Consider the following 12,666-nt stretch of genomic DNA (forward strand, 5'->3'; position numbering starts at 1 on the left):
GAAATACCACGGGGTAATTCTAATCTCAAAAGGAAAAAGCGCTCGCATTCTTCAAGTCCTCCACAAAGCAGATGATTTGCTGTTACAAGATCAATGGAAATCTTTCTGTAGTACCTTAATAGTTGCATAATGGAGTACCAGGTGGAACTCAACAAAAGAAGATCCACACAATGCAAACTCATGGTATTTTTCAGGAAACTGAAATGGGAAAATAAATTAATCTCACACAAGTTGAATATCCATTGCCTTAAACACAACAGACAACATCCTGATCTTGAATCAAAGGATATTGTCTCAGATGAAAATGTCAGGTAGGTATCTAGATGCCTTTGGCATTCAATGAAATATAGGAGCCTACTTGTCTTCTATGACCTCCCTTCTGCAACATACAAAATCAGCTACGTACCATTTACTTTGTGCAACAGGCAAAGGAGAGTGGTGACTTGTCTTTCAGATGTGGGGTTTCAACACATACTTTAGAAAAAGAATTGGGCCTGAATGGCAGATGAGTGGTGATTTCAGAGTCTCTCCTCACTTTTATTATTCATGACTAAATCATAGAATCATCCTGGTTGGAAAGGATTTGAAGATCATCAAGTCCAACCATAACATAAATCCACCAACCATAACCTAATCTACCCATTCAGTGCTTAAATTATGTTGCTAAGCACAATATCTATATTTCTTTTAAACTCTTCCAGGGATGGTAACTCCACCACCTCCCAGAGAAGCCTGTTCCACTGTCCAGCCATTCCTTCAGTAAAGAAATTCTTTCTAATATGCAGTCTAAACCTCCCCTGGTGCAGCTTCAGGCCACTTCCTCTTGTCCTGTCATTATTCACTTGAGAGAAGAGGCCAACTCCCACCTCCCTACAACCTCCTTTCAGGTTGTTGTAGAGAGCAGTGAGGTCTCCCCTCAGCCTTCTCTTCTTCACAATCTTCTAAACAATCCCAGTTCCCTCAGCCTGTCCTCGTAAGACTTATTCTCCAGACCTTTCACCAGCTTGGTAGCTCTTCCCTGGACATGCTACAGCAATTCGACAGTGCTTGAGGTGAGGACTCACCAATGCGGAGTATAGGGGCATGATCACTTCTCTACTCTGGCTGGCCACACTATTCCTGATGCAGTCCAGGATGCTGTTGGCCTTCTTGACCACTTGGGCACACTGCTGGCTCCTGTTAAGTTGGCTGTCAGCCAGCCCCCAGGTCCTTCTCCACCATGGAGCTTTCCAGCCACTCATCCCCAAGTCTGTAGCTTTGCATGGGGTTGTTGTGACCAAAATGCAGGACCTGGCACTTGGCTTTGTTAAACCACATACAACTGGCCTCAGCCCAATGATCCAGCCTGTCCAGGTCTCTCTGCAGAGCCTTCCTATCCTCAAGCAAATCAACACTTCCACCCTGCTTAGTGTCATCTGCAAACTTACTTAGGAAGCACTCAATCCTCTCACCTAGGTCATTAATATAGATACTGAACAAGACTGGACCCAAAACTGAGCCCTGGGGGACACCCTGGTGACCAGCCACCAGCTGGATCCAACCCCATTCCCTACAACTCTCTGGGCCTGGCCTTGCAGGCAGTTTTTTACCCAGCAGAGAGTGTACCTGTCTATGCCATGAGCCATTAGCTTCCCTAGGAGAATGCTGTGAGAGATGGTGTCAAAGGCCTTTCCAAAGTCCAGATAGACTATGTCCACAGTTCTTCCCTCATCCACCAGGCGGGTCACCATATCACAGAAGGAGATTACTGCTTACTTTTGTTCCATATTAAAATATATCTATATATATTTGGTCCTTTAAAAACATTGATGAAATGTAATTGTTCTTTATTGAATAAATAAAAAAGCCTACTGTGATCATTACTCAATATAATACTGAAGGACAGTTGACAAAGACTTAAATGATGCATCCACACAGCTTCTGCAGCACATAAGCTCCAGCATATGGCTTGTCTTGAGGGAAGACATGAACATGTAAACTTAGTGTTCTATGCCCATTTATTCACATCAAAGAGTCCATTCTGTAGCTTCAGTATTGATTTGTTGTTGAAGTATTTTGGTTTTCATGGAGTCATAGAATGTCTTGGGTTGGAAGGCACTTATAAGGGTCATCTAGTCCAACCCTTCTACAACGAGCAGCAACATCTCTGACTAGACCAGATTGCTCAGAGCCCCATCAAGCCTGACCTTGAATGTCTCCAGAAACAGGGGCCCCACCACCTCTCTAGGCAACCTGTTCCAGTGGTCCACCACCCTCCTATTAAAGGACTTTTTGGAAATGTCTAACCTAAGTCTAACCTTGTCTACCCAAAACCATTACCCCTTGTCCTATCATTACATGTCCTTGTGAACAGTTCTTCCCCAGCCTTCTCATAGGCCCATTTCAAGTACTGAAAGGTCACTATAAGGTTCCACCCCCACTATAAGGTCTCTTCTTCAGGCTGAACTGCCCCAGCCATGCTGGCTGTCCTGAATCACCTCCCTGTCCTCCATGTGCCTTGTCACAGCTTCTAGAAGGATCTGTTCCATGATCTTCCCATGCAATTTTTTTTTTTTTGAAGAAAAGTAGTATTTTCAAATTTTTTTTCTGATGGAGTGATGAATTCCATCACTTTTAGACTCTCTCTCACATAAGAAGGGAAATGGTGGCTAGTTTATTTGTCCAGTTATCTGTCCTTTCAAATACTTTGGGCAAGAGGCAGTTGTATGATGTGACAGGTGGTGCCTTTCATCTTCTACATTCCCTGCACTGACAACCAAGAAAGGCAAAACAATTATAGGGGAGGAAAAAAAGAAAAAAGAAAAAAAAATAATTTATGGGTTAGCAAGTCATGTTTTTGGGAAGGAATACAGAAATTCCACACTGACTTCAGTATCTGCTCTGAATATCCCAATAAAGTTATTAGAAAAATGAAATCACTGCACTGCCAGCATTGCAGTGCTGGCACTGTGGGTTTTATTTAGTCATCCTTATTGGCATATAGGACATATTGTAGTTATTTGTCAAGAGAATTTAGTTTTGAAGATGTTTCCTCCCTGGGCTAATATTGTTCTTTTTACAGTTTCATTGTAGCACTGCACCCTAATCCACACTGACAGAAAAAAATTCAGTGAGGATTAAGAGGTACAGTGAGAAGTCACAGTTGATGGGGGCATCAGGAAGAGCACCTTAGTGATTTCTCTTGCCACCAATTTCCACAGCAGTCCATACTGAAGATGCACCTGCACCTCTGCCTTTCTCCAAGTCTCCCAACTCCCTCAGACTGCTCTGCTTTCATAACTGCATTGAAGACTTTCCACAGTCATGCTTATGTCTAGAAACTTCTCATGCTTTTGCTGTGTTGCTCACTGATATACATCTCAGTTCTGCTGGATGTGCTCTCCACATCCGCATTCAGCTCTTGGTGCTCAGTTTTCATTCTTATTACGCTTTTTGGCTCTGTTCAGAACTGCTCAATGCTTATACAAATATGCCTGTGTTTCACGAGCAACTAAAGCTGAGTGGTAGAAAGTGTGGGGGAGGGTAGTGGTGGTGGGGGGCTGCAAAAACAATGACATGACAATGTCGTTAACAGCTAAGTATTCAACAGTCAAAAGTAGATACTCATAAAGGTAAGTGCTCAAACCTAAACACTCCTCTAATTTTCTCCAGGTTAAAATCCACCATTTCCCCAACAATCCCATTCTCAAATTACATCCTCAGTAAATTTGCAAATGACACCAAGTTGGGTGGGAGTGTTCATCTGCTTGAGGGTAGGAAAGCTCTGCAGAGGGATCCAGCCAGGCTGGATCAATGAGCAGAGGCTACAGGCCTGGGAAAGACTGGCTGGAAAGCTGACCAGAGGAAAATGACCTGGGGGTGTTAAACGACAGCTGGTTGAATAGGAGCCAGCAGTGTGCCCATGTGGCCAAGAAGGCCAACAGCATCCTAGCCTGAATCAAGAATAGTGTATCTGGCAGGAGTAGGGCAGTGTTCATCCCCCTGTACTCTGCACTGGTGAGGCTGCACCTCTAGTATTGTGTTCAGTTTTGGGCCCCTCACTACAAAAAAGACACTGAGGTGCTGGAGCATGTCCAAAGAAGGGCAATGAAGTTGGTAATGGGTCTACAGAACAAGTCTTACAAAGAGTGGCTGAGGGAACTGGGGATGTTTAGTCTGGAGCAAAGGAAGCTGAGGGTCTCTATAACCACCTGAAAGAAGGGTGGGGGTCAATCTCTTTTCCCAGGAAACAAGTGTTACAACCAGAGGGAATGGCCTCAAGTTGTGCCAGAGGAGGTTTAGATTGGATATTAGGAAAACGTCTTCACTGAAAGGGTTGTCAGGCACTGGAACAGGCTACCAAGGGAAGTGGTGGAATCACCATCTCTGGAGGTATTTACAAGACATGTAGAGGTGGTGCTTAAGGGACATGGTTTAGTGGTGGCCTTGGCAGTGCTGGGTTAATGGTTGGACTTGATGACCTTAAAGGTCTTTTCCAACCAAAATTATTCTGATTTCATTATTTCTCTTTGCTTCTTTCCCACCTACCCTCTGCCTGCCCCCCCCCAAAAAAAAAAGAAAAAACCAAAACAACCTAAACAACTAGATCTAAAGCACCGGCATTGAAAAAGATTAAACAGCATTAAATCAAAGCAGTCTGCTTGTCCAATGGACTGTGAGGAAAGCTGGTGATGCACGTTAAATAGTAAATAATAAACTCTAATTGCCATATGAATGTGCATATAATCTATCTCCCACAAAACTGATGCTATGCCAATTACTCTGTATAAAAGGGATGGTTGTGGTGGAGAGGTGAGGCATTCAAGCACATCAAACACCCTTAATTTCATTCCTGTTCTGACCACTTTTGTACAGTGCATATATCTGAAAAATAGACAAAAATCTAACGAAGCACTCATTTTCATGTCATAGTATACCCAGATTTTTCTTCCTGCTGATATTCTTTCTGAAATAATTTATTCGTTCTCTGCTTCAGTAGCTAACACATGCTTTTAGCAGAGCTTGTTTTCCAAAAAAATGATGAATTCTCCACATAAAGCTACTAAAAAGCTGAGAGGTTTGCCAAGGGAGACTTTTTATCTAATATTACCAACTTCTTGATAAAGACATTCATTTCCAGATTCTGAGGTTATTACATGAAGTAGCTCTTTTGCAAAAAAGGACTGCTCAGTCAGAACACTATGATCCATGAGGACGGTGCTCTTCTACCCACAGCAGCACATTTTGAAAACAAGTTTAGGACATGCTTCTTGGCCAGGGGCAGTACTAGGATTCACTGGGATGTATTTATGCTAAATATCCAGATTATTTGGTAGGTTTTAAGAGTGTATACATTTCCTATATTATCCTCAGCATAACTTTCTTAGTATTCCAGGAGGGCTTGAAAGAAATTCCACATTCGGCAATACTAATAACCTGCACGCCAAACAGCTGTAGAAATGTAGGCAAATTAATACATTTGTAGGTTTACAAGAGACAGAAAGGAGCAGGGGAGAAGAGGAAGAAAGCAAAATGTTTCTTCCGCCATGGAGTGATCTGAAAGACTACTGCAATGTTGTTGACTTCAGAGGGCTCAGCACAAACACTAGAGTATTTTCTTTACTTTTAATTTAATCCAGAAGTACCAGAGTAGATTTAATTTTCTTTTCTCCCATCTCTTAATTTCAGAAATCTGGATACAATTTCTGAAGGCTTAGCACTGCTAAAATTATTTTCACAGCTGAGTAGACAGCATAACTGCATGTAGACAAGTTTCAAAGGAATAAAGGAATTTGCATTAGTCCAGCCTGTCCAATCTCCTAGTGTTAATCTGCCCATATATCCTTGCTACACAGGAAATCTCAAAGAAGAACTCTTAGTTTTAAGATCTTTATTTTTCCATCTGTACAGAGGCTGCTTTCCCAACACCATCAGCAAGACAGCTGCTGCATTTGCCATTTTCTACTCCAACAGGTCCCATTAGGAAGATCTGTTTACTGTTGACAGTATTCGGAACTCTGCGTTTGGAACAGAACATTATTTCTGCATTAAGAGTTCACAGCCCACTGGCAAGGTCATTACAATTAGCTCATGCATGTTTATTTGATTAATTTAAGAATTAATACTTGTTCACTTATATAAATTGGTGGTTTTATATAAAATACTTCTCTATGCTTCTTAAACCTTTGTTTCTTACTAATAGAAAGATGAAAGATCACTGCCATTGATAGAATCCTTGTAATATATAAAAGAACATATAATGCAGCAGTAATAATAATGGGTTCAATATAAAACAATAGGGACAGTTATTAATAATTTCAGTTTCCATTGCTTGAACAAGAAATCGTTGATTGAGACTAATTTAGTTCAGTTTTGCATAGCATGAATAGCCTACTTTGATGGGCAAATGAAATATCAATAGATTAAGTGACTATTAAAATCATCCGTAGATATGCCAGGCGAGTATATTTACTGATAATTTAGTTAACTGCTTTAAAAGTTTACAAGGATTAATGAATTGCCAAGTGAGTCTTTATGCACACAGAAAAAGTATATTTATAGTGTATTTGCAAAACCACTAAGGTGATACTAGAAATTAATATTATTACTTTTCTTTTAGATGATTCAGATTATGCTAGTTTCACACTACAGGAGAAAGTGGCAAGTGAAAAGGCACATGTATATAACAATAGCACCCATATCTCACAAAGGAATAGATGAAGCCAGAGGCCAGTGAAGAGTTACAGAAATAAAACAAAGAAGAGATCCAGATAGCATTTTTAAATCCACGGAAGCTGAATCTGATGTACGCTCTAATATTAACATAATTTTTTAAGGATGCAGTGATATAACAGCACAGGAATAACATATGACTTATAATGGACAATAAAACTGACATTTGGGGAGTCCATGTGGAAGACAGTAAATGGAGCGAATAAAGTTGAAAGTATGGGTATCAGTTTAAAAAAAAGCAGGTCTTAAAGATGTGTGGAATGCTGCACAGGGAACAAAAAATAAAACCATAAATGTTGAGTTGGGTAGGATTTTTTTGTAATGGTGATTTCCCTTTAAAAAGAAAATATAGGTAGTCCAATATCAAAATTAGGCTGACTGTAGTTCGTCCTGGAGGATACAGCATAGCTAGAAAGTTTAGAATAGGATGGACTACTGAAGTACTGAAACTACCAACTCCCAGTAAAGTTTGTAATTACTTATCGTTAAATCTGAAATAACAGCAGCATTTCTTAGCTTATAACTTTGTGAGAGTACGATATTTCAACTTCTCATCTCAATTTATACACAATTAAAATGCTAAAATATTTACGTTTTCTTGTAAGTTTTTGTATATTTTCTGTTTAAATAAACTGGGTGGAAACTTTGGGCATTAAAATAGTGCTTGGATGTGCAGGAAAGAAGCAAAAAGATTAAAACCTAGTAGGTAAGTGGATGCAAAGTCATGCTTTAGGATGTTCCTCAAAAGCAGATCATGTGCCTTCAGATATTTATTAAAAAAATTCTGACCAATCTCCAGCTTCCCTCACCACAGGAAGAAATGTGGACAGGGAAAAGATATTAGAGATGCTGTGTGAACAGCAGATTACAGTGTGAACCAAGGAGACATCTTTGGCAAAAGTGAAGAACAAGAGCACAACTCAAATTCCACTTTCATTTGCATTTTTGGGTCCCTTTGAGACCCCTTGAGACCACAAGAGCACAGCAATCAAGAATTCTCCTTCATCCAACTATTTTGCTCTGTGAAGGCCTTGAACTGTAGCCATGCTAACCATCTGAGCTCTACTGAAAGCAGAAAGGGAGTCTGCTCTTGAAACACAAGAAAGCAAATTTGCTGTGTAACTGACTGTTGAGAGGCTTGAGCTGCATTGCCTTTGCTGTTAAGCCTAATTTCTCTTCACTGGTTATGTGCTAGAACTGCACTCAAGTACACTTTGCTAATTTTCTCTGCTAAGAAAAAGAACACAGTTCTTGTAATCCAAACACAGAATTATTTTCACTCCTGTATTTGTCTCCAATTTATAATTTACCCATCTAATTACAGCAAAAATTAGGCTGGATGATTTATGTTTCCAGAGGTACCCACTCCAATCCACTGAAATTATCCCAGAGTTTATGCAGGGAACCCATGTCTGTAATAATGGACTATGTTATATAGTCAAATCATACACTGAAACAGAAATGTATAACAGAAATTCTCTCCCATATTTTTATGGCAATTGTCTGCTTTCGCAGACAACTGGCAATCTGCAACACAATCTGTGTCATACCTCTGCACTGAATTCACCAGGCATTTGCAAAAACCTCCATATATTGATTTATCTTTCCAGGACTAACTTGGATTTCAGCATCTGAAATCTGTTAACTCTACAATTACTCAGGAAAGGTGCAGATTCAATATCATCTACACATATTTATATTTCACCTAATGCTAATGCTGGTTAAACATAATTATTGATATCACTAGCAGGAAGTGTGATTTTGAATTTGTTGTTGCTATGGATAAAATAATATAGGACAAGAAATTAACCATAGCTGCTTGTGTCAGTAAAAGGTATGGAGTGTTTATAGCATAAAAGAGATGTGTCACTGTAAGAAACACTGTCATAAAACAGAAAAGAACAACCTACAGGAAAACATTTCAACTGAATACAAAGGAAGAAAAACTAATAATCAAAGACATTTTTTCCTCTGTTTTAGCCTGCTGGATAAAATGCATCAGCTTTAATTCCTCCCAAAATCCAACAAAAATTATCATGATATATGCTGATATATTCAAGGAAGCTGACCAAGCAAAATATAATAACATATTGAAATATAATCTGAAACATAGTACTCTGAGAAGATCGAGGCTGAGGATCTGTGTATGCTAGACCAGTTTGAGAAAGATGCTCACTACATATTACTGTACTGAATATGTCAGGATTGTTATTCTTTTACTCATCACGTTTCCTGGCTGGTGAATTACATAAAATCAGAATCTAATACAATTCACCTTCCTCGCTTCAAATCTCGGGATGTTTCTTTATGCTCTTCAGTTTTTTTCCACTGGAATTCAAGGTTAGAAAATACGCCATACAGTTTTACTTCAAAAGGGTAAAAAGCAAAAGTAGAATTTTCAAAGTGAAGAAAACAAAGGAATGTTGGATTTTATAGGTTATTCTCCCTGATGAGCCTTCTCTGTGAATGCACTAGCATTTCGTGAAATAACAGTGCCCCCTAGTGCCTTTATTAAGCACATTTTTCAAACTTTTTTTGATTTTTCTTAATTAAAGCCGCATACCAAAACTAATTACTATTACATATTTAAAAATATACATATATATCAGTTTAGTTTATAAAAACGGATCTTAATATTCTAGCTGGACCTATAATATATAAGTTTAAACCTGTAAAAATGTTTATCCCACCCTGCAACTGAAATTACAAAGCATTACATATTTAGGTAATTATGTGCATTATTCAAGACATCTGTCAACTTGTATTTGTAACTGATTAATTGGAGAACTCCCACATAAGATCACTTTACTTACAAAATATTTATGTTATCTAAATACTGCACTGTATTTAGTTTCCCAGCAACAGGTAGGTTTTATGTGGAATATGGAACAGTGGTGGAGGTGACAATGTTCCCCAACTCTCTGATACAGAGACCATCAATTCTGCAAAACCTTTGTAGACATACTGTAGAGCTTGAGCTGTTTCTGCACATTACTTACATAGCTTGTGTTCATGTAAAAATCAAGCCTTTTTCATACACATTTTAGAGCTTCTCAATTATTTTTTTGTATATATGGGCCACTTTGTGTTCTTACCATTTCCTACTTTTATTTCCTGTAGCATTTTCATGCATTTGAAGTTGTACCTAACCATGTAGAACTACTACTAAACTGGCATTGTCAGTCTAACATAAAGAAGATATCAGCTCTTCTGATAATATTTATTACTATAAAATAAAACGTTTCATATGGTGTTACAAAATTATACTGTACTTACATACATTATTTATTCAGTTTATCATTCTGCAATGATTCTCACTGTGGGTTATACAGGAGTACTTACTTTTAAGATCTAAATTTCTCGCTCCTGCTGTGCTCTGTGTTGTGATTTTAGTGTCAATCTTTACAGTGTGGAGATTGTTGGTATCCCTTGATATCATCACATTATGCCACTGGTTGTCATTCAGAGGTTTATTAGAACTTCCTTTGATGAGATTTGCACCATTTCCCAAGTCAAACACATAGTGTAAATACCTGGGAAAAGAGAAAAAAATGGAAAAGTTTCCTTTTTCTTTATATAGCATGGGGGCATTAATTAATATGTCTAACATTTCATATTTCCTTGTACTCTTCAGTAGTGCTTGTAAAACCAGAAGACAACAATGAATGCCAAATGGGGAAGGAACCATAATTCAGAGAAGGCACTATTTGTTTAGATGAGCTGAGAGGCAGTCCCAAGTTTCTGGAAAGTAACAAGCACTCCATGTACCAACACACACATACAGATGTAGAGAGAGAAAAAGAGGAAGGCTACAAACTACTACTTCTTTGTGGTAAACACAATAGAAGTTATACCTATTCTTTACTTTCACATTTTTCAGGCATCTAGCTTAATCTGAAAAAAAAAGTCACAATAAGGCATGTAAAGTTTAACTTGAAAAAATACTCATCAAGCTTTTATGTCCAGTCAGATAAAGGTTTGTATCTTAAACTTTCCTTTGTATTTCTCCTGTACATATATTTTGAACAGACGTCTTTTTTCATTATGCTAATCCATACATACCCTTTTACTAATTCAACCACAATGAAATCATTTCCATCGCCACTGTTATAAAGTATCAATCCATCCAGAGAGGTTGTTTTGAACTGGAAAAAAAGGTGCATAGATGTATATGCTTGTAGCGTGGCCAGTGCAACATAACTTGCTTTTGTTTTAAAGGTTACAGGGTCTGCTATGATGTTTCTGAACCCAAATCTTGCATTTAGCTCACAATAATCGATGTCTCCATTTTTACATAAGTCAATGTATGCCATGCCATTAAATGTAAGACTCTGTAGATGCCCAATGAAATTAGAAGGCACAGAAGACAGGTAACGCCGTTCTGTTATTATTCCTGTTTCTATGTTGTGGAATTCCAGTCGTGTGTGATCACCAGCCATTTGACCTTAAAACAGTAACAAGAAAACCCATGTTAGCATCTGAAATGAGAAGTCAAAAAGCACACTATTTGATTAATTATCTTCATTTTACACTTTTCAGAATGTGCAAGGCCAATTCTTGGCTCTCAAGAGGTTTCTTCTGAATTAATCCAAACTACTGGTAAACATCTAGGAGCCTTTCCACTGAGTTCATTATGTTCACATAAGGCAAACAGCAAGATTTCTAAACAGAAGCACAATATCACAGTATATCAAATTGCCAAATAAATCCCTCACTTTGGTTACACTTAACTGGATGTGGTCTTACTATAAACAAGTGCAATTAATTCACACAACACAAAGAAGACAAATACAAAAACTGCAATGTTAGAGCTTCATGGAAGAGAGGCATAACAGTTTGGAGGATATCACTCCATGTGTCTTGTTTAGAAGTTAATGATTTGGTAAGAGGAAAGAAGGATTCCTGTTTAAGCTGTCTTAAGTTATTGCTGTCCCTGTTCCAAACCCTGTGCTTCAAGGGTAGACAGATGCTTCCTTGAAAGCAACTAGATTTGTACCACAGTGATAAACTGTGGGAGAAGGGGGCAGAGCCCAAGACATGAAGAAAGCAGAAAGCCTGCAGCAAGGGTGTCTGCCAGTGTCTTGTACCCCTGAAAACAGCAAGGCACTTGCTTAAATCAGAAAGATGGCCAAAACCAAGCCTCACACCTACTTTTAAGACGTTGTCATGCAAGGACTCCTACGCAGCAGAAAGTCTGAATTTTGCTGACTGCAGAGCTAACCTGAAGGAAAGGATCAACACTGCCAGGGTACATTTAATACAGGTCATGTAAGTTTTGAAGCTAGTTATTAAATACCTTACCCAGCACATAAAAATTGTGCCTACTAAAGAGTTCTTCTCTTTTCTATCAGAGCCTAAGATTGAGGTTTATTCGCATGCTTATTTTAAGGAAGTAGGGCAGTGATATCACAAGGCTGATTCACGGTCATGTTGTGTGGGTATTATGACAAACCAGCTTTTTATTACTAATCAATTTTACCACTTAATCTACCTTTTGGAAACTATAGAGCAGATTTCTCAGTTCCTTTGATATTTCATATCTTTTCTGGAGTACAAAGAAGGCAAATAGCAGACCCAGCCAAGCTGGAAAATTACTGGCATAAAACTGCTCTATAATACAAGTTTGCACTGTTGCAGTGCAAAGGTGTTGACAGGGTGTGTTCCCTCTGTCCTTCCCTAAACATACTGTTCTAAGAGCAGAGTGTGAGCTCTAAGCCAGGCTGGACATGTTTAGTAGAGGTGCAGAAAGCCTTGAGGTAGGTTTTATAAGCAAGTGTCTGTGTATGCATGTGTGAACAGGGAAAGGACAAGGGCAAGATGAACACAGGTATTTGGGCTTTGCCCAAGGAGATGAATTCACAAACAGGTTCAGTCACAGCACTGACATACCAGTACAGCTTTAAGTGAAGTTACAATGGACACAGGTCTGTAAGCTTTAATACCATTTTAAAAAAG

The 12,666-nt window shown here is 38.7% G+C and overlaps 1 protein-coding gene across 31 annotated transcripts in view; it reads right to left on the minus strand.

The window, feature by feature from the left end:
- NRXN1 (neurexin 1) overlaps window positions 1-12,666 on the minus strand; it is a 759,121-nt gene that overhangs the window by 387,738 nt on the left and 358,717 nt on the right. For all 31 annotated transcript variants that reach the window (XM_051616125.1, XM_051616124.1, XM_051616135.1 and 28 more), the window contains 2 exons: window positions 10,774-11,155; window positions 10,054-10,244 (listed from right to left, as the gene is read on the minus strand). In XM_051616125.1, coding sequence (XP_051472085.1) covers window positions 10,054-10,244; window positions 10,774-11,155 — 573 coding nt within the window. The remainder of the gene's footprint in view (window positions 1-10,053; window positions 10,245-10,773; window positions 11,156-12,666) is intronic.

The sequence above is a fragment of the Apus apus genome, chromosome 3 (assembly GCF_020740795.1).
Source record: "Apus apus isolate bApuApu2 chromosome 3, bApuApu2.pri.cur, whole genome shotgun sequence".
In the NCBI taxonomy this organism is placed as follows: Eukaryota; Metazoa; Chordata; class Aves; order Apodiformes; family Apodidae; genus Apus; species Apus apus.